Raw genomic sequence first — 23,551 nt, 5'->3', positions numbered from 1 at the left:
TGCACACAGGCACACTGCAGAGCTTTTGTGTAAAATGTTATGTGTCAAATAACTTGAACTCATGTCAGTGCATCTAATATGAACATATCTAAAGTACACTTGAAGGAGGTGGTTCAATAGAAAGTTGATCTTTGCACAGTATCAGGGACAGCCTATTTCCTGGTGTCAGGGTTGTGATTGGAGGCCACAGGGTGCAGCAGGTGAAACCTGAGAAGCTGTAATCAACACACCTGTGAGTTACGCCCATCTTTGTCCCTTCCAGTTTCTGTTCAGAGCGTGGAGGAAATGGCAGCCACTATTTCTATTGAGCAAGACCAGTTTTGTTGTTCAGTGTGCTTGGAGGTTTTAAGAGACCCGGTGACGATCCCCTGTGGACACAGTTACTGTTTGGACTGCATTGAAGACTACTGGAACAGGCCCAAGCAGAAAGGCCAGTACAGCTGTCCACAGTGCAGGCAGGTGTTTAACCCCAGACCTCTGCTGAGCAGGAACACAGTTCTGGCAGAGCTGGTGGAGAAGTTTCAGCAGTCTGGATTTCAACCTGCAGCTCAACACTTGGCCAAACCAGAGGAAGTGAAATGCAGTGTTTGCACTGTGAGGAAAAGCAAAGCTGTTAAATCCTGCCTTGTGTGCTCCGAGTCTTACTGTGGGGCTCACTCCAGAGTCCATGAAGAACGCTTTCGTGGCAAGGCCCATAAGCTGGTCCCAGCTGTAGAGGAGCTGAGAGAGAAGCTGTGCCCACATCATGAGAAATCACTGAGGCTGTATTGTCGCACCGACCAGCAGTGTGTGTGTTCCCAGTGTGTGAAAGACAGACACAAGGGCCATGACACAGTGTCAGTGGTGGAGGAGAGAGCAACACAACAGGTGAGTCAACTTTTCCCCCTGTGTCAGCTTGATTTACGCTTAGATAAACTCAGATTACAACTTCCTTTTTATTTTAGAGTTTTACATATATAAAGCACATCTTGTAAGACTTTAGACCAGTATTCAGACAGGATTTATAAGTATTTGGTTTGTCAAGTCTGAGGAATTGACCCTGATGACATCACTATGACATAATCAGGGTTATTTTAGCTGTGACCTGGTTAGGTGGGATTTAACAATGGCAGAAGACGTATTTAGATGTTTTCTAAAATTTTGAATGCCCCAAAGTAAAAATCTGTGTTCCTAGTAAAAGTTCAAAATCTTAAGCTACTTGAATTAAAGTACAGAAGTATTACTAATTATCATTAGCCCCTTTTCCACCAACATTTCCAGGAACCTTTATTCCCAGGAATTTATTTACCTGGGTAAAATAATTCCTGGGAATCTGTGTGGTTTGCGTTTCCACTGCACCTCAAAGTTCTGGGAAATTTATTCAAATTAGCATGATGACGTAGATGATTCAGCGTGGGCCCTGTATTTGGCTCCGCTAGCTTATTGGCTGGTTACATGCTGGTGTAGAGAGTTGGGTCTGTTTGTCTCAGCCAGCAGCTAAGTTTAAAAGTATTTTAAGATAAGTGTCAAACTAAGTTAGCATACATATAGACAGCTGTCATTTGAGCTTATGAGTAACAATTTGCTATCAGCTGAACTAGCGTGCTGTCCTTGTGTAAGACATAACGTACGTGACGGTGGATGAGAGACTGTGGACAGAGCATATTGAATATCGTTGTCTACATGTTTATATATTCATGCTGCTGAACACATGTATTAATAAATTATTGGCTTCTTACTTGCTAAGGTTTAATTGCACTTACAATAACGAGTGTAGCTGCCGTCAACTCGAGAAATTAGCAAGTCGTCTTCACTTCGTTTCCACCGCGGCCGCTCAGCTGTTCACCGGTTACCATGTCGCGTCGGTGTATCTGTGGATGTGTGTGGGTGTAGAGGAGATCAACACCGGCACAAAATATCCAATAGCGTTAACACTTATCAATACTACGGCCTCTGGTAATTTAGCTCCGCGGCTAATTTAGTATCGGGTTTCGGTACACATCCTTAATCAAAACCCACTCGTAGAAATTAAGTAAAGTTTGCAGCAGCTGCCTGTGCCAGGAAGTGCGGAATGCTGCAAGTGTGTGTTCCACCAATCAGCGTTCTTCAGCACACAGCCCCGCCCCTCAAGAATTCCGGGTAATCTGAAAAGTCCTACCCCCCCACTAGGTATGTTTTTCAGGGAAAGTTTGGAGTTGAGGGGAAGTTTTTTCCCCGGGTAATTTCGGTGGAAACACACCGAGGTTTTTCAAAAGCCCGGGTAAATGAGAAAAGTTCCTGTGGTGGAAAAGGGGCTAATATATACTTGAACTAAGGCGGTACGGTGTTGCAGTGGTTAGCATTGTGGTTCCTAGTTCAAATCCGGGGGGGGGGGGGGGGTCAACATGGATTTTCCTCGGGTACTCCGGCTTCCTCCCACAGTCCAAAGACATGCAGGTAATTGGTGACTCTACATTGTCCCTAGGTGTGAATGTGAGCTCAGTGTCAGCAATTATATAAGGCATTCCTGTAATCGCCTCAGGGTCATGTCATCTTTCGTTTGTTCTGCACACTGATGCATACTGAGTGGCGCTGTGGAATGTGTCTGCCCAACCCTGGCTTTATATTCCTTTTTTAAAACTTTGATAAAAATACTTTGAAATAAAAAATAATTATGCTTAAGTACTGTACTTGAGAAACTGAACCTAGTTACCTTCCATGACTGGGGATTGATGGTTGAGAGAAACAGGAGTTTGATATTTACCAACTTACTGGGCTACAAAGTTTTGGACCTACTGTTCCCACAATGCTCCTGGAGATGTAAACAGGAAGTGTTATGTTGCTGCCATGCATTTGGTATTTTTGTAATTCATTTTGGAAAATTAGCACCATTAAAAGTATGCTGAATTAACCATTAGCAGTACCCATGGATGTAAAGGCAGGTCTTTAATCCTGAAGAAAACTTTAAATGTGATGATGTATTTGTGATGGACATCGGATACAAAGATATCCCCATGAAGATTAAGGACAGATTTGACTGAGTTATTACTCTTTGACTGAAACCATTTAGAAGTCCTGGAGTACCCTTTAAACCTTGCTGTATGAAAGACAGTGGTGTCACTGACTCTGATTCTGTTTGGGGTTAAGAGACATTACAAATGAGACAAAAAAGACCCTTAAGGATTTATGGCATTACTTAAAGGTTTCAGCATTTCAAATATTAAATACAGGAAGTGTAAAATGTGCCCTGGTCCTGCAGCCATATCTTTTGCTCTGATGTTACTGTGTCAAAAGTTGAGGGCGACAGACCAAAGGCCTTCGACTGCAATAATGTCCTTTGATTTCAAATTCAAAACTTCCCATCTTGAAAGTCCACCGTGGAGAAAAAACTGTATTGGTGCGAGCAGCCTGAGGGACTGCACTGTGTGATATTCATCTTTTGTATTCTCTCAGAAAAAACTCCAAGAATCCTCTTTGAAGTCTGTGCAGAAGCTGAAGGATGCCGAGAAGGAACTCCGATATGTTGTCAGATATATCAAGGTGAGTGCATTTAAAACACAGGAGCTTTAAATATGTCGTTGACATAAAGCCTGTACAGTTAAAACAGGAGACTTTGAACCTCCACAGCATTCTACAGAGGCAGCAGTGGAGGAGAGCGAGAGGGTTTTCTCCAAGCTGATCCGCTCCATAGAGAAACAAAGCAGTGAGGTGAAGGAGGTGATGAGAGTCCAGGAGAGAGCGGCTGTCAGTCAGGCCGAGGAGCTGCTGGAGAAGGTACAGAGAGAGATCCTGGAGCTCAGGAGGAGCGACGCTGAGCTGGAGAAGATTTCTCACACTGAGGACCACGTCCACTTTCTTCAGGTATGGAACCACACATAACTCGGCCAGTGATGTGGGAAAAGTTTTGTCCAAACATGTCACTTATCACCTTAAGTGTATTTACTCAAGTTCTGCACTTAAATACAGTTTTGAGGTACTTTAGTGAAGTGTTTCCTATTTTTATTCAGGTGACAGGTTACTTTCCAGATTCAAGTTAATAACAGAAAATAATATTATACATTATTTTAAATGAATACATTCTCTAATTATTAGTGTATATTTGGGCTGCAGCTATTTTTATTGTAGATGACTGAAGGGATAATTTTTATTTCAGTCACACATCTGGAGAAACAAAGATTATTTCACGCACATTTTCTCACAGTCAATAACCGAAACGAAGCCCAAGGCTTATCTTATATCAACCAAAGGATAACCCAAAACATCAACTATGCAAATAAATTAATGATTAAATACATCATATTCGAAATTATGATCCTCAGTTCTTTTACATTTCAATCATTTTCCATTTTAAGGCTTTTTAAAACTCAACAGAGAGCGCACAATTTCAGTCCATCCCATAGTTTGACTCCCAAAACTGAAACACATCTTTACTTTACATTGGCTTTCACTTTATCTCTTAAATTACAATTTTCGTCTCTTAATTTAATAAAATTGAATACAGACAGGGAAAAGTATTTCTAATCTTGTTTAATACACATTGTCTGGATTATTTTCTGAATCAGCTGATTAGTTTTTTGGTCCATAGAATGTCAGAAAATGGTGAAAAATATTGGTCATAATTTTCTAAAGCTCAAAGATGATGTCCTCAAATGTCTTTTTTTGTCCACAACCCCCAAAAATTCAGTTCATTGTCATAGAAGAGTAAAGAATTCAGAAAATATTCACATTTAAGAAGCTGGGATCAAAGAATTTTTGCTATTTTTATTAAAAAAAAAACAACAAAAAATCAATCAGATTAATCGCTAATTAAAATAGTTGGCGATTATTTTCATAGTTGCCAACTAAACAAATTATTGTAGCTTTACTGTATGTTGAGACTTTAAATATTCATAAATAAATTTAAATTAGCCCAACATTTACCAGCTGTAATATTAAGGGGATGTACACTTTGATCCATTAATATATTACAATCCAATACAATAACTTGAATTACTCAGAAATGGGCCATTCTGCACAATGAATACTTTTACTTTTGGTACTTTAAGTATACTTTGACACTTACTAAATTACAATTCTAAATATAGGACTTTTACTTGCACCAGTATTCCTACACTGTAATGTTGCCATTTCACTAAAATATAGAAGTACTTCTACCACTTCCTTTAGATATAAATCAGGAGGAGACGGGGCCTTTTATATGCATAGTTTGTTGAAAGGTTTCTGCATGATTTTAACTGAGTCATCCTTATTCATTTTATTTATTTATTTATGTCAATTTATGTGGAGGTCAGACATAATGATAAGTGAGGTAATAAAACAAAATAAAACATTTTTAAGATAACAGTGAGTGTTGGCTCACTATCACAGTCATGCACATATTTGATATCTGGTGCCTGCATAGCACTGATGTGGCTCCCAACTCTAATACAGGATCTATTTTATTGATAAGTATTGAGAAGTATTGTATGAAAGGCTGCCAGGAAGATTTATATTCAGCAGTCTGGTCTTTCCCTCCAAAATGTGATTCTTTCACCCACTGAGGTGTTGATTATGTTAGACATTTCTGTCATAGTAATGAGACAATACTGTATTTGACAAAGATCTCTTAGAGTTACAGAGTTTGTCTGATACATTAAAATAATTGGTTTTACCAAGATGTAACATAACCTTATTCCAAATGTTAAGCACCCTGGAGCATTACAACATTCAACATTCATTTATTTGTTTGCAATTTGTTGCCTTGTGTGTTGTGTCAAACTCTGTTTAATAAAGTTATGATAAATGACAGAATGTAACACATGAAACAGTCAACAGTCAATTGTGCAGCACAAACTTTTTGTACAGTTTCATGACGATTTAATGACTCGCGTGATTCCTTTGTGTTTTGTTATCAGGGCTATAGTGTTTGAATTCAAATACTGTCCTCTAATTTGGTTGTGTTGCATGTCACTGCAGAAGAGCAAGTCTCTTCATTTCCATACAAAGAGTGTGGAGATGCCCAGCACTGACGCACTTCAATATTTGATGTACAAAACCTTGAGAGGAGCCCTGGTTGATCTCAAAGACAGTCTGGATGACACACTTGAAAGAGAATTCAGCAGAATCTCTGATAAAGGTATGATGTCTCTTTTTTCCCACTCATTACTACAAACATGATTATTTTGTGAACAGTAAATACTCACTGTTTATTTGTCTGTATTTGCAGTAATTTCACTGAAGGAAACCAGCAATCATAAAACCTCTGAAAAGACTAAAGGTATGTGAGTTTATTTAGTGGTTACAGGACTCTTTATCAAACTGTTCCCCTTAACAGCAATTCTGTCATGAAAAAAGTCTTTCAAAAATGTCATGGTATAATATGTCCGGAAAAAAAAAAGTCATAAAGGTCAAAGTATAATATCCTAAAAAAGTCATAATATATCCTAAAAAAAACTCAAAGTATATCATTTATAATATTTTTATGACGTTTCTCATGACATACTATACTATGACGTTTTTTATGGCTTTTTTCATGACATGCTATACTGTGACATTTTCTGACGTTTGTCATGACATACAATACTATATCTTGTTTTATGACAATTTTTAGGACAATCTATACTATGACATTTTTATGACCTTTTCATTACATACTAGAACGTTTTTATAACTCTTCATAACATACTGTACTATGACGTTTTTTATGACCTTTTCATGACATACTATACTATGACGTTTTTATGACCTTTTCATGACATACTATACTATGATGTTTTTATAACTTTTTCATGACATACTATACTGTGACATTTTTATGACTTTGGTCATGACATACTATACTATGACATTTTTATGACCTTTTCATGACATACTATACTATGATGTTTTTATAACTTTTTCATGACATACTATACTATGATGTTTTTATAACTTTTTCATGACATACTATACTATGACGTTTTTATGACCTTTTCATGACATACTATACTATGATGTTTTTATGACCTTTTCATGACATACTATACTATGATGTTTTTATGACCTTTTCATGACATACTATACTATGATGTTTTTATAACTTTTTCATGACATACTATACTGTGACATTGTTATGACTTTTTCATGACATACTATACTGTGACATTTTTATGACTTTTTTTCATGACATACTATACTATGACATTTTTTGACTTTGTCATGACATACTATAGTATGACGTTTTTTTAATGTTTTTCATGACATACTATACTGTCATTTTTATGACTTTTTCATGACATAGTATACTATGACATTTTTTTGACTTTTTCATCACATACTATACTATGACATTTTTTGACTTTTTCATGACATACTATAGTATGACGTTTTTTTATGACTTTTTCATGACATTCTATACTATGACGTTTTTTATGATTTCTTTTCATGACATACTATACTATGACATTTTTTATGACATTTTGATGACATACTATACTGTGATGTTTTTTTATGATGTTTTTCATGACATACTATACTGTGACATTGTTATGACTTTTTTCATGACATACTATACTGTGACATTTTTATGACTTTTTTTCATGACATACTATACTATGACATTTTTTGACTTTGTCATGACATACTATAGTATGATGTTTTTTTAATGTTTTTCATGACATACTATACTGTCATTTTTATGACTTTTTCATGACATACTATACTATGACATTTTTATGACTTTTTCATGACATACTATACTATGACATTTTTTGACTTTTTCATGACATACTATACTGACATTTTTATGACTTTTTCATGACATACTTCACTATGACATTTTTTGACTTTTCATGACATACTATACTATGACATTTTTATGACTTTTTCATGACATACTATACTATGACATTTTTATGACTTTGTCATGACATACTATAGTATGACATTTTTTTAATGTTTTTCATGACATACTATACTGACATTTTTATGACTTTTTCATGACATAGTATACTATGACATTTTTATGACTTTTTCATGACATACTATACTATGACATTTTTTGACTTTTTCATGACATACTATAGTATGACGTTTTTTTAATGATGTTTTTTATGACATACTATAGTATGAAGTTTTTTTAATGTTTTTTGAGACATACTATACTGACATTTTTGACTTTTTCATGACATACTATACTATGACATTTTTATGACTTTTTCATGACATACTATACTATGACATTTTTTGACTTTTTCATGACATACTATACTGACATTTTTATGACTTTTTCATGACATGCTTCACTATGACATTTTTTGACTTTTCATGACATACTATACTATGACATTTTTATGACTTTTTCATGACATACTATACTATGACATTTTTTGACTTTGTCATGACATACTATAGTATGACATTTTTTTAATGTTTTTCATGACATACTATACTGACATTTTTATGACTTTTTCATGACATAGTATACTATGACATTTTTATGACTTTTTCATGACATACTATACTATGACATTTTTTGACTTTTTCATGACATACTATAGTATGACGTTTTTTTAATGGTGTTTTTTATGACATACTATAGTATGAAGTTTTTTTAATGTTTTTTATGACATACTATACTGACATTTTTGACTTTTTCATGACATACTATACTATGACATTTTCTGACTTTTTCATGACATACTATACTATGACTTTTTTTATGATTTTTTATGACATGCTATACTATGACTTTTTTTAATGTTTTTGATGACATACTATCCTATGACTTTTTTTTATGTTTTTCATGACATACTATACTATGACATTTTTAATGACATTTTGATGACTTTTTCATGACATACTATACTATGACATTTTTATGACTTTTTCATGACATACTATACTATGACATTTTCTGACTTTTTCATGACATACTATACTATGACATTTTTTTAATGTTTTTCATGACATACTATACTGACATTTTTATGACTTTTTCATGACATACTATACTATGACGTTTTTTATGACTTTTTCATGACACACTATACTATGACATTTTTTGACTTTTTCATGACATACTATACTATGACATATTTTTAATGATGTTTTTCATGACATACTATACTATGAAATTTTTATGACTTTTTCATGACATACTATACTATTACTTTTTTGACTTTTTCATAACATACTATAGTATGACGTTTTTTTAATGATGTTTTTCATGACATATTATAGTATGACGTTTTTTGTGGCTTTTTTATGACATACAGTACTATGATGTTTTTTATGACTTTGTTATGACATACTATACTATGACATTTTTTATTATTTTTTTCATGACATACTATACCATGACTTTTTTTTGATTTTTTATGACATGCTATACTATGGCTTTTTTATGATTTTTTTTGTCATGACATACTATACTAAGACTTTTGTTATGACTTTCTCGACATGCTATACTATGTTTTTTATGATTTTTTTTGTCATGACATACTATATTAAGACTTTTTTTATGACTTTCTCGACATACTATACTATGACCTTGTTTTTTAGTTTTTTATGACATGCTATACTATGACTTCATTTCATGGTTTTTGACAACATACTGACATTTTTTAATGACATTTTGATGACATACAATACTATGACATTTTTTATGACATACTATACTATGACGTTTTTTTAATGTTTTTCATGACATACTATACTATGACATTTTTATGACTTTTTCTCGACATACTATACTATGACATTTTTTTGTCTTTTTTATGACATACAGTACTATGACTTTTTTTGTGTGGCTTTTTTGTGACATACATTACTATGATGTTCTTTATGACTTTTTTATGACATAGTATACTGTGACATTTTTATGACTTTTTCTCTACATACTATACCATGAAGTTTTTTATGGCTTTTTCATGACGTACAATGCTGTTTTTTTATGACATTTTGACAACATACCATACTATGATGTTTTTTTCATGACTTTTTCATGACATTCAAACTATGACGTTTTGATTCTTTCATGACATACTATACTGTTTTTTTAATTTTTTGATGACATACTATACTGTTTTTGACTTTTTCATTACATACCATACTATGTTGACTTTTTTCATGATATACTATACTGACATTTTTCATGATATATTGTTTATGACTTTTGTTTGACATACTAGTGTTTTTTCTTTTTCATGACAGTATACTGTGATGTTTTTTTATTAAATGTTATGCTATGACATTTTTGACTTTTCATGACATGCTATATACTGTAACATTTTCTGTAACTTCTTTATGACATACTATACTATGACTTTTTTTTTAGTTTTTCATGACATGAAAAACATCATAAAAATGTCATCGTATAGTATGTCATGAAAAGTCATAAAAATGTCATTATGCCATAAAAAAGTAATTTAAAATGTCTTGTCCTTTAAAAAGTCATGGTTATAATATCCCATTTATGTTTTTAGTATCAAAAGACACTGAAATACCATACGACTCAGAACCCAAGATGAGAGCTGATTTTCTGCATTGTGAGTAAAATTGTTCGATATGATTACTGACATCCATCTTTATGAATCCAAGGACTGATAGTTGGTATTTAACAATGTGCATCCACTGTTATTTTAGATTACAATGATATAAGCCTGGACCCAAACACAGCCAACCCTTATCTGTGCTTCTCTGATGGTCGAAGAGGGGTGACCACACGCTTAGAGCCACAGCCCTACCCTGACCACCCACATCGCTTCACCAGCTGGGCCCAGGTGCTGTGCAAAGCTGGAATGGCTGGACGTTGCTACTGGGAGGTGGAGTGGGCTGGTAATGGAGGGGTTTCCATTGGTGTCTGCTACAAAAACATGGGCAGGAGTGGAGAAGGGAGTGACTGCAAGCTTGGACACAACTCCAAATCCTGGAGCCTGGACTGCTCTTACTCAGACTGCTCATTTCAGCACAACAAGGAGAGAGTGAGCATCACCACACCTTGCTGCAGCAGGATAGGAGTGTATCTGGACTTCAGGGGTGGGACTTTGTCTTTCTATAATGTTTCTGATACAATGGTTTTGCTCCATAAAGTCAAGGCTACATTCACCCAGCCGGTATACCCAGGATTTTGGGTGGGTTTGAGCTCTTCTTTGAGGCTGTGCTCTCCTTAATTGTAAAGATGACTATACTCCATTAAGCATAGCAGTTCTCAAGTGTGTGTGGAGTTGAAAATATTTGTTTGAGAATAATAATGAAACAGACAGGGTTGTGCTCAAAATGCAGCATTTTAATAACCGTGCAAGCCTGGAGCAGCAGAAACACTTTGGGGGAGCTAGTAAACAGCTGGTGGAGCTTAGATCTTGTTGAAGGCGGCGACATCGACACTCTGGACCTGCAGAGGGAGAAAAGAGAAAAAAGTCAATCTGTATATTTATGTGATATTATGTTATACAGTGATTTATTGTGCTATTAAAGTTATTCTATTTAAAGTCAATAATAAAGCATTTAATGACAAACACATCCACAGACTGAGTTTTTTCATGATTCATGTATATTATTCCCTCTCAACATGTAAAGCAAAAGTTTTACATTTTTGTTAATACGCTTATTCACTTTCCAGCAGAAATTTAGATAACATAGATCAGAGTGTGGTATCAATCTTAAGTGACAGCCAGCAGACACTTAGCTCAGCTCAAAGACCGGAAACATCTTACCTGGCTCTTTCCAGAGGTTACAAAATCCACCTACAACCACCTCTAATGCTCTCTAATTTACACGCTGTAACTTTGTTTACATCATAGAAAAAGTGTTAGTGTAGAAACCTCATACGCCATTTTAGAGAAGGTTATGTACTCTCAGCCAAGAAATGCACACATAACCCTGGTGCTAGTAGGCAGATTTTGCTGGCTACTCCCCCCAACTTCTTGATATTGTGCTGAAATAAGCTTATTGACTAAGGCCTTACATTTCATGGACAGAGTGGTATTAATTTTATTTAACTCTCCACCAGAAAGGAACAAGCATATTTAGCAAAAAAACATAGACTCGACTATTTTTTCCTGGAAGAAGATCCATTTTAAGTTTGGGTAACCCCAAATCACAAATATGTGAGATATATTTTTGCCTCCACCCCAATACAGTGGAAGAGAATGGAATTTAATCTGTGATACTCACTGCATTGGACAATTATTTTGAGGAAAAAAAGACATTAAGCAGCAACACCTCATTAGATCACGGGTTCTCAAAGTTTTGACACTATAGTATGTCGAGAAAAGAGTCATAAAAAATGTCATAGTATAGTATGTTGAGAAAAAGTAAGAAAAAAAAGCCATAGTATGTCGAGAAAAAGTACCATAGTACCAAAAATGCCATAGTATAGTATGTTGAGAAAAAGTAAGAAAAAAAATGCCATAGTATAGTACGTCGAGAAAAAAGTCATAAAAAATGCCATAGTATAGTATGTTGAGAAAAAATTCACAAAAATGTCATAGTATAGTATGTTGAGTCAAAGTCATAAAAAATGCCATAGTATAGTATGTCGAGAAAAATTTCATAAAAATGTCATAGAGTATGTTGAGTAAAAGTCATAAAAAATGCCATGAAAAGTCATGAAAAAGTCATAAAAATGTCATAGTATGTTGAGAAAAAGTCATGAAAAAGTCATAAAAAATGCCATAGTATAGTATGTCGAGAAAAAGTAAAAAAAAAAATGCCGTAGTATAGAATGTCATGAAAAAGTCATGAAAGTCATAAAAACGTCATAGTATAGTATGTCGAGAAAAAGTCATGAAAAAGTCATAAAAATGCCATAGTATAGTATGTCGAGAAAAAGTAAAAAAAAAAATGCCGTAGTATAGAATGTCATGAAAAAGTCATGAAAGTCATAAAAACGTCATAGTATAGTATGTCGAGAAAAAGTCATAAAAATGTCACAGTATAGTATGTCGAGAAAAAAGTCATAAAAATGTCACAGTATAGTATGTGGAGAAAAAATTCATAAAAATGTCACAGTATAGTATGTCATGAAAAAGTCATAAAAATGTCATAGTATAGTATGTCATGAAAAAGTCATAAAAATGTCACAGTATAGTATGTCATGAAAAAGTCATAAAAATGTCATAGTATAGTATGTCGAGAAAAAAGTCAAAAAATGCCATAGTATAGTATGTTGAGAAAAAGTCATGAAAAAGTCAAAAATGTCATAGTATAGTATGTCGAGAAAAATTTCATCAAAATGTCATAGTATAGTATGTTGAGTTAAAGTCATAAAAAATGCCATAGTATACTATGTCGAGAAAAATTTCATAAAAATGTCATAGTATAGTATGTTGAGTAAAAGTCATAAAAAATGCCATAGTGTAGTATGTCGAGAAAAAGTCATGAAAAAGTTATAAAAATGTCACAGTATAGTATGTCGAGAAAAGTCATAAAAATGTCATAGTATAGTATGTTGAGAAAAAGTCATGAAAAAGTCATAAAAATGTCACAGTATAGTATGTCGAGAAAAGTCATAAAAATGTCATAGTATAGTATGTGGAGAAAAAATTCATAAAAATGTCATAGTATAATATGTTGAGAAAAAGTCACAAAAAATGCCATAGTATAGTATGTCATGAAAAAGTCATAAAAATGTCACAGTATAGTATGTCGAGAAAAAAGTCATAAAAATGTCATAGTATAGTATGTTGAGAAAAAGTCATAAAAAATGCCATAGTATAGTATGTCATGAAAAAGTCATAAAAAAGCCATAGTATGTCGGGAAAAAAGTCATAAAAATGTCATCGTATAGTATGTTGAGAAAATGTCATAAAAAATGCCATAGTATGTCGAGAAAAAAGTCATAAAAATGTCATAGCATATAGTATATTGAAAAAAAAGTCATAATAAGTCAACAAACTTTTGACTGGTGTTGTATACACAGATTTAAAATAACCAGATTACTGCAATGCAGCTAGACAAGTTCTCAAATTACCTTTGTAACCTTATTTCTTGTGTATATATGTTGCTGTTGAATCTTGTATTGGAATTTCCCAATTTTGTGAGCACTACAAATTAAATTCCATTTAGCTCCAAAGTTTGGAGCCAGAAATGTACAAGATAGATGTCTTAAATCAGAGCTACCCAACATTGCTCGGTACCACTCAAGGTATGTGAAATCATTTCATATATTTCATTAGGGTGAACAAGTTATATTGAAGTGGTTGTTACTTACATAGTCTTCAAACTTAGTGATCTCCTCTTCTAGGATGTCAGTGCCTACTTTGTCGTCCTCAACCACACAGTTGATCTGCAGCTTCTTGATGCCGTAGCCCACTGGCACCAGTTTGGATGCTCCCCACAGGAGCCCGTCCATCTGCACTGAGCGCACACACTCCTCCAGCTTCGCCATATCAGTCTCATCATCCCACTAAGGGAGCACAGGGAGGGAAGGGACACAAAGAGCACTGATTTAATGAAAGCCATAAAGACTCAGTTCAACAGTTTGCAGCAAAACATCACAAGTTGAATGACACGGTTTACTTTCCTATTTTGATGACATGCATGTTTAAATTGTGATTTTGTTGAAGTTCAGTTAATTGATATCTTGTGTTTCTGATTTGAAAATACTGAAGTAGATCTAATAAGATGAAATTAAAGGACAAAACGTCCAAACTTCCTGCAAGTTTTTTTTTTTCACCTTTTCCCAAACAAGAAAAAAAGTCAATCAGTATATCAATAAATTCATGTCCTAAGAACACAAATGTCCTAATTTTAATCAACTTTTTTTCCCACAACTGTGGCTTCTTTATATGAGAACACAACTGCAATGAAACTAGCATATTAATAAGAGCTACATGATACAGTTCAAGAGGACACGTACGGGCTTAACGTCCAACAGGATAGATGACTTGGCGATGAGGGCAGGTTTCTTGGACTTCTTGGCTGCGTAAGCATCCAGGCGCTCCTGCTTGATGCGTGCTGCCTCCTCGTCTTCCTCATCACTGCCGAACAAGTCAATGTCGTCGTCTTCATCATCACCGCCATTTTCGACCTTTACCTGTTTGGCTGGAGCAGCCTGGACTGTAACAGCCTGGTCAAAACAATGGAAAGGACAGGAGAATCAGTGCAGTGACAGTAAGATAGTAAGGCAGTAAGCCTTTCTCTTTCTTTATTTCATTTGTTCAAACGATTAAAACATCATACAACTATAAAGCATCGATAGATACAGGATGGGCAGGGGAGGAAAGAAGTCAAAAGGGGGTGAGACAACATCCACCTATACAGAACAAAAATAACAATAACAGCTAAACAAAACATCAAAGAGGGTATTTATGATCAAAAACAATAAAAGACAGGAAAGTTATTTGCCACTGTGAAACAATGAGCTGTTTTCTAATTGAGTCTTCACACATGTCACAAAGTAGGTGATTTAATTTCAAATTGTTCCAGAGAGACAAGGCTGTCTTGCATCTTTCAGACATCTGTTTTATAGCTTAATAAACGTAAGCAAGTAGTAATGTACTGTCTATGAGAAAAAACAAAAAACTAATTTCTTAATTATCTACCTTAGCACATGGGACAGCTGCTGGGTTCTTCTCCAGCACAGCCACTCTGGACTCCAGCTTCAGCAGGGCTGCCCTCATCTCTGCCACCACTAACAAGTAAAGACAATAGGAATATTAAGTATGAATACGGAGTAATAGGTGAGCAAATGCTTAGGGAGACATTATGAAACACTGAGACACACACCTTTGTGCAGAGTCTGGTTCTCCAGTTCCATGCTCTTCATGCGTGAAACCAGCTCCTGGTCTCCTCCTGCATGTGAGGATGACTGCGGAAAGATAAACACACATTAATTAGCAGGTGTCATGTTCCAGGTGACAATGCAAACGCACTCTCATCCAGGTCGAGAGCCAGTCTAAGCCCAAAGAGGAGAAGCCAGCAAAATAAAAAAAATAATGATGAGGTTTGAAAAGAAACACATGCAAGGCAAACATCCGTTGCTCGACAATTACTTGGATACACTTCACACACAATGCTGATGTTAAAATCAACTGTTTAGGGTGACGGCATGCAGGCAAAGTGTGCAAAGATTTTTGATGAGAACTTATTTTTCACACAATTTATCATCTGAAAGGAACAGTTCCACATTTTGGGAAAAATACATTTGCTTTCTTAGAGACAGAGAGACAAGAAGATCGATACAATTTCAGCGAAACAAAACACGAGTGTTTGAACTGAAGTAACTGTATATAACGTGTATATTAGTGGAGATAATTTTTTAGAGTCTTTGGACAGAGTCAGCCAGCTGTTACCCTGTACCCAGTCTCTGTGCTAAGCTAAGCTAGAACAGATATGAGTGGTATCGATCTTCTAATGCTACTCTCAGCAACAACGTGAATAAGTGTATTTCCCAAAATGTTAAACTATTCCTTTAAGTGTCATTAATTATTGATGAATTCAAGGACCAGTGTTTAGGATTTAGGGGGATCCATTAGCAAAAAAGTGAAATGTAGCCCAGAACGAACAAACCAAACACTGGCTCTAGAGATGGCCTCATGTGTTTTTATGTTGTCTTGAGGCTACAGTGGATTTTCTGTCACACTTAGAAAGTGAGGAGTGAGGGATGGAGTATTTATTTGGTTGCAATCTGTAACCTCACTGGTAAATGCCACTAAATCCTTCACACTGGTCCTTTAATTCAGAAGTTTCATTTTCCGTCACTGTATAAGAATTGAACTTTCAAGACAAAGGACGCTGAAAGGAAATATTTGACTTATGAAAATTATTCGCATTTTATTCGGATTTGAATTCCAAGATCCCAAGATTCAGCAAAAACATCAAGATTATAATTTCTGCCCCAAATTAATACACTCTGAATCAGTTAGTGGGTGTGACACCTAAAAAAGATGCAGGATGCAGGTTCAGAATGAGACATCTTAGTGCTGTGATAAAGGTAGCACACTCCACTCCAGGCAGCAGCGGACACAGCCAGCACACCCGGCTGCCTGTCTCAGCCATGTAGCGTTGGCAGGCCTGAGCAGCAAAGCTGGAAGAGGACGACTTACGTTTCTGTGCTGCCGTTTCTGCTGGCGCCCTTTGGCGTGCTGCAGGGTTGATTTCACCTGCACCCGGTGATGTACAAGGTGTAAGATAAGGGGGAGAAGCACGAAGACAAAAAGAAAAGTACTGGTTGTGGGTAGAAAGTCTGATGCTACAACTTCAGAGTCGTCAGTAACAGGATAGAAACTGATGTCAACATTGTCAAAGAAATGCATTAATCAGCTTTTTACCTCAAAACTAAATCAAATAATCGAGTAATAAATCACCTGTAGTGCCAAAATGGGAAATACCAACCAATTCAGCAGCTCTACTTTACAGAACCTTTTATTCTGCTTTAGTACATGCACAGCTGTGAAACCACTTGTGCCTTGCTCAGGGCTTCTGACACTCATTAAGCCTTTCAGGGCAGCAGTTTCCAGCAAACATGCTCCAAAACTTTTGTTGTAAACAAAACAGTTGCTCTTTTTGTTTTGATGAAATTGTGCTTAAACTTAACAATAAAAGATAAGTTCACATTTTTCATAGAGATGCCTTCTTACAGCTACCTCAATATGGGTGATAGGCACAAAATCCAGTGCTTTTCATATGAAACTCTATAAATGTTGCTGCCACAGACAACGTTGCTTGCTGAGAAAAGGCAGCAGGTAGTAATTCAAAGAGAGAGTTTGGACGGTATGGACGGGAGGAACAATTACAGCTCCCAATAATGCTTTGAATGTGCATAGGGGCATGCAAGTATTGTTTCTAGACAGACTTAAAACCATGTGACCTTATCTATTAAGAGAACAGCATTTATGTAGCTACTTACAATATAGAAAATGACACTGATGTAAAGACAAACATATATGCAAACAGCAATAAAGATTATGGGAGAAGCAAGCAGAGGAGCAATGGAGAATAAGTGTCTTGTAGCAAAAAATGTCGCATGCATAAAGTACTTTTCTTGTCAAGTGCAGGCTGAAGGCTTTCTGGGACTAAAGTAAGGCTTACATGTCACCAAGAACTTGTTGTTACTATATTTTAATCACTATTTCTCATTTTAACAGTTATTCCCCTGTTTTCGGGCTGACACGCTGACATTAGTGCCACTCCAGGGGGTGTGCCTGCAGCTCATTTTTAGCACAGTACTCACTCCGTTGAGGGACTGCAGGATATTCTGTCGGGATTTAGCAATGTCCTGCAGGATGGCATTAACTTCTCCGTCCTGCTGGTATATGTGGGTAAAGCAGTAATGAAGCGGGAGCAGAGACAAAGACAAAAAGCAGCATGCAAAACAGACAAAAGCAGGATGGACCATACACCTGACATTTAGGATGACACGCATTAAAGGATTTGAAGTAAGTAGCAAATAAATGTGAGCTACGGGGCTTATCTTGTTGTGCCTCATGATGCAATACAAAGGTTAAACACATTTTGGCAGCAGGCAAAAGGGTAACACAAACCCATGATGACGACCTGACCTGCAACTCTCACAGTGCAGCTGTCACTTGAGTACATGTTGTACCAAACAAAAACTACTGCCACTGAAAGTTTTTTCCACCTGAGAAATATGCCCAGTGAAACAAAGATTTGATAGTCTTGAATAAAGAGGATGTTGTTTCTGTAAAGACATGTTCCACTCATCTCGTTTGTATTTTGTCCATAGTAGAGGCACGTCTCAAGGTCTCAGCACATGAAACCAAAATTACTTCATCAGATAATTAAAAACATATGGCTTATTGTTATTTGCGTGAAACAATCCTTTAAAGACAGACAAGTGATCATTCTCTAATCTCCTTTGTTTCCCAGGCTTGTGCAGAAGCTTTTTGCTGCTCTGGACAGCCTGAGAGGCAGAGGCAGCTGCCAAACCACCTGACCCCTCTCACTAGGATGAGCCACGTCTAAATTGAGTGGCTTAACTCACATGCACACAGCTGCTGCTGGTTGCAGAGGGCTGACGATGATGCAACTATTGCTAAACAGGCCAGTGATTGACAGGGCAGCATGAGCTGAGGTGCCGTCTGGCAGGAAGCGAAAGGAACTTCAAAGGACGGCAGCAAGAGACAAGAGGAGGGTCGCAAATAAAGGTTGTCTAAAGACCAAAATGTATTTATTTCTAAAAATGATCAGGTTGATACACAGAAAAAAAGGTCAACTACAATAAACAAAGCACATTTGCTTTTGGCTGCATACAAAACGTTGAACAGAAGTTGAAAAGCTAGTTTTAATTTTGCTTGTTCTACCTGTTGAGATGGTCCATTAACTCCCTCGTAGAAGCGCCTCTCTGCCTCATCATAGCGGTGCTTGTCAAACCAGATGTTCTCGGAGGCGAGGCACTGCAGTCCACTCATGTTGGTACTGAGGGGGGAAGTCAGAAATTCAGGACAGATAAGTTAACTCAAAAAAGATCAACTAATCATTGATTTGCATTCAACAGTTTATCTACAACCCAACAGCCATGACCAGGAGTTAAGGTGTTACAGCCAGCACAATCAGTGACAGGAAATGAGCGACAGAACATGGCTTCATTAGATGTTTCACCAGGACACCGTATATTGCAGGTTACAACATCATGCAGAGCCACAGAAGCAGTTGTGGGAGGAACAGGGAGAGACAAAACCAAAGCGCAACGCAGACAGTTTCAACCATATACACGGTACATTAATGGCAAAATAACTGGCATCAGCTTCTGTAAAATCAAAAGCAACATTTAAAAACAGTAAAAAGACAAGTGCGTATACGCTCTGACTCCCTTCTCATTCTGCTGACAGGTTACTGCAGCAGACAGGGATCTACGCATTCCTCAGTCAGTGAAACACAGTTGCCTGGTCTGCAAAGTCTGGATTATAGAACAAAAGGTTGGGCGCTGCTAGCTAACAACCCCCCTTAGTGATAGCAGGATGGCCGTTGAAAAATTGCAAGGTGCTGCAATGACGCAGCCGTGTTGTTTCAGGTACTGGTGAGACAAATTAAAGGCTTATATGGTATCAAAACACTACACAGTAATTCATAATACTCAGAGAGGATTTTACAGATCTGGAAAGATATCACTGTGAAATTAACTGTATTTTTTGCCACAATGATTGTTCACATGATCAGTTGGCCAGCCCAGCACCTTGAGAAGATGCTGTATTGCACTGTAGCAGAAGCTGGGTGAGGTTTTGTTGAAACCCTCGGTGTTGAATGAGGGTGCTATGATTATTTCCTCTTGAGTATTTAAATCAGCCTGAATGCACCCTAAACAAAAAACTCTGAACAACGGCTCATCTAAACCTGCATATCAAAAATTTTACACACAATACACAAATTGGCATGACTGAAAAAGGCCAAACAAGGATGCATGACACACAACAAATAATAATACATTAAAAAAAATCATCATAGAAGTTAAAGAAACCGGAACACACATCATGTCTCTCCCATTCCCTGTGTAAGAGGTGCCATACTTGTCCCATCTGGGCCTGCTTTCCGTCTCAGAGAAGCCCCTCTTCCTCTGGGTCGGACCCCTGCTGCCTTTGCCCCCCTGCTCGGTCTCAGAGGAGGTGCGATTGCGGCCTCTAGTGATTAGTCGGTGGGGGGTACCAGAGGCTTTCACAGTGGTGACATGGTGTCCCTGATCCTGCTGTTGAGTGCGGCTGCGTCTTGACTGGAAGGTCATGTAGCCTCTGGTGGTTGGACTCCTTGGAGAGGCAGACTGCGCTCCATTGGTATTAGAGGCGAGCCAGCGTTTGTAGTTCTCTTCGGCATGCTCAAAGGGGCTGCGGCTGTACAAGTTTCCCTCTGCATGCATGGTGTGGAAGGTAGGGCTCTGACCATAGGAGCCACTCGCTTCCATGGAGGTGTTCAACCACTCCTCTTCAGCCCCAGAGCTCTCTGATACACGCGTGCGTCGCCGCAGCCTCTCAAACTGGACCTTGTCTCCGCTGCTGATGGCTCTCTCCATAGTGGGATTATTACCCTGCCTGAAGGCCCCCATAGGTATAGCATGTTGAGGGACACCTCCTTGCTGACGGTTTGGCCAAGACTGATCCATTTCTCTCTTAAAGGGGTCTCCTCTCTACTCACTTTTGTTTTTACGGGATGAGAGAAAAGAAGCAACAGGTGGAAGCTAGAGCCATTAGTTCAGTGTGAAGTTAGCACCACAAAAGGAGCTTTGCTGGTTAGATGCATCAAAGAAAGCTCATGGAACAGCTGATATGAGATGCCAATGTGGTCTTGTGGGCAAACAGACGGTGGATTGATCAAAAAGCTTACATTTTCCCAGAAAATGCTATAAAATTTCCTTTACAGCAAGAGTTTAGAATGAGCTTAGCTTATATGAGAACAGAAGAATCAAGCTGAGAATGCAAAGAGCCTCATATAGGCTATATTTTCAAGATATGGAATAATGCACAAACAAGTTGTCACAGTTCATTGATCAATCTCACATTGGAGTTAAAAAAACAAATAATGTAAAAATACAAATGACAGGTGAAAATGGCCAACATTTAGGTTTGCAGTGTTTCCTCTATATAAAGTTCAAATCTAAATCTAAAAATCGATCAAATAAAACTATTTTTTCGAATGATGATTTTATGATTAAGAAGTACTTTTAATTTAGCACAGCCACATCCAATTAATGACAAAACACTGTGTTTATGCATTAAATGTTTCTTTTGAAACATCCAAAAATCCAACCTATGAAACAGTGTCTGGCTCACCTTTGTTTTGGCATGCTGGAGGATAAGTTATGCTACCTAATGTGGAACATTTGGAATATATAAAAGAATTAAAAACAATCACACAACTTTGAATTATCTTAAAAGTCTGGTAAATTTTGTTAAAAACAATCAACACTTTTGGATTACTTCAATATCAAACTGAAAATATCCAATGTTTCAAGCAGCACCTCCTTTAAACATGCAGGCAAATGTCACAACCAAAAGATGCTTTTTATATTGTCATGCATGTAATAAAAAAAAGATAACCACATAATAAAGGGTCACTTTACAAAAACAACATGCAAACATGAGCAATGCATTATTTATAGCACTGTTAGTGCAGATATACACTCCCAGTTGCCAGTTTGTTGGGTACACCTAGCATAAACTAATGCAGAACAGCCCTTTAATAACTCCTAACTTCATGTGGAACTGCAATGAAGTTGTTAATTCAACTTCATGGTCGTTTTGGAGGTTGTAGCAAGCAGTCTGAATATGTGACATTGGGCTCTGAGAATTTTAATGGGTATTAGAAACACATGACAGATCCCTAGTCCCCATATATCAACAAGAGTAAAGGAAACACCTCTCAGTAAAAATGCAATACAGTTCAACAGCACCTCAACTACCTCCTCCAAAATGACAATGAAATTTAGGATTCACTGAAGGCCAGCTGTATCAGTCTGCATTAGTTTTAGCAAGGTGTTGTTTATAAACTAGCAACTGACTGCAAAATACAACCACTACACCATATGACAGCAATACACCAGTGCATGTGTTAAGAGCACCAGCTGAGAAGCAGCTGCAACACCAACACTCACCTCTGGTTACTGGAATGGGGTGCTAACTAATGAGAGACAATACAAAAAATGCTCATAAACTACAAACCTTTAGGGAGAAACACCGTAGGATTATTATTCATGTTTGAGGAGCACTAGCGTAAAAACAGACTATAATTCTCTCAAGTTTTGGAAATGAGGGATAATAACACTTACAAAGTGGGCAGTTCATGTTTAAAACCAGTCACAAATGAGGAAAATGGCACAGCTACCCTGTTCGTAATAAAAGTGGAAATTCGTGTTGTATTTCACCTGTTGCCTGCTCACCCTGGCACTGGCTAAAGTTAGGTAGGCGGCACAAGTTTTTCTGACAGCACCAGCAACTTGTAGCTAGTTCCTTTGACCACGTGGCGCTTGAAAACTCTAAATTCAAAATACTTCGAGTGTTTTAGCAAATGGTGCAGTTTTTATTGCGACACTGGTCGTAAAATGACAACTCTTGTGCACTTACTCTTTGTTTTATTCGACGTTTTATGGCTTGGTAACCGTCCCTTCGCGTGCTGCCTCGGCTGTAATCCGACGGGAGAAGAGGACGTGCATTAGCGGGTTGCCAGCATTCTTCAGTGACAGAGGGGGGAGACCGTTAGCTTATCGACGATTTTTGCGATGATTTGCGCGTTTTTAAAATCAGGATAAAAGTTAATAACATCAAAACACACGAGAAACCAAGTTAGTGTCTGTGAACTGCGAAAATCACACTGGCTCTGCGTTTTAGCCATTATTTACGCAGCACCTTCAGATTGGTATGATCCATTTTGACCGAAGACTTCATTTCCCAGGATTCTAAGCGACTTGCAGTTAACGGGCCGCTAGAAGCAGTCATGTACATGATGTTTTGACAAGCTTTGGAGCACAGCCACCTACATAACTGTTTATTTATATGCTAAGTTTTAACAATATCGCAATGTAGCCTTTTACTTTTACTTTATATCTCGACAAATTCACTACTGTGACTGCATCTTTTAAAATAAAACTGCGCTAAATGTTGACATTTTAAAGTTTAGCTCAAGTTTAAACTCTTGCGGAGCCAGATTTTCCACACTTGTCCTGCAGGGGGCAGACCAATCTAGCTAA

General features: G+C 36.9%; 2 protein-coding genes across 9 annotated transcripts; one reads left to right on the top strand and one right to left on the bottom strand.

The window, feature by feature from the left end:
- The first annotated feature begins 17 nt into the window (after positions 1–17).
- Positions 18–11,436, top strand: LOC117272211 (E3 ubiquitin/ISG15 ligase TRIM25-like). Its single transcript, XM_033651005.2, has 7 exons — positions 18–867; positions 3,412–3,498; positions 3,586–3,819; positions 5,914–6,073; positions 6,164–6,214; positions 10,401–10,463; positions 10,561–11,436. Exons 1-7 carry the CDS (start codon positions 286–288, stop codon positions 11,085–11,087), a joined length of 1,704 nt encoding a protein of 567 aa, XP_033506896.1. The 5' UTR covers positions 18–285; the 3' UTR covers positions 11,088–11,436.
- Positions 11,183–23,080, bottom strand: eef1da (eukaryotic translation elongation factor 1 delta a (guanine nucleotide exchange protein)). 8 transcript variants are annotated; one of them, XM_033651007.2, is made up of 10 exons: positions 22,929–23,030; positions 22,460–22,485; positions 20,385–21,002; positions 19,182–19,296; positions 16,965–17,021; positions 15,646–15,727; positions 15,462–15,550; positions 14,777–14,986; positions 14,129–14,323; positions 11,183–11,308 (listed from the first exon to the last, which is right to left on the bottom strand). In XM_033651007.2, exons 3-10 carry the CDS (start codon positions 20,969–20,971, stop codon positions 11,270–11,272), a joined length of 1,374 nt encoding a protein of 457 aa, XP_033506898.1. In that variant the 5' UTR covers positions 20,972–21,002; positions 22,460–22,485; positions 22,929–23,030; the 3' UTR covers positions 11,183–11,269. The 8 variants fall into 8 exon arrangements, with proteins under 8 accessions (XP_033506898.1, XP_078029230.1, XP_033506902.1 ...); XM_078173104.1 differs by lacking the exon at positions 16,965–17,021 and having other exon boundaries at positions 22,929–23,032; XM_033651011.2 differs by lacking the exon at positions 20,385–21,002 and having other exon boundaries at positions 22,929–23,024.
- Positions 23,081–23,551: the final 471 nt, after the last annotated feature.

This window comes from Epinephelus lanceolatus, chromosome 12 (genome assembly GCF_041903045.1).
Source record: "Epinephelus lanceolatus isolate andai-2023 chromosome 12, ASM4190304v1, whole genome shotgun sequence".
NCBI lineage: Eukaryota > Metazoa > Chordata > Actinopteri > Perciformes > Serranidae > Epinephelus > Epinephelus lanceolatus.
The sequence above is the reverse complement of the archived record's forward strand: the minus strand, read 5'-3'. Positions and strand labels throughout refer to the sequence as shown.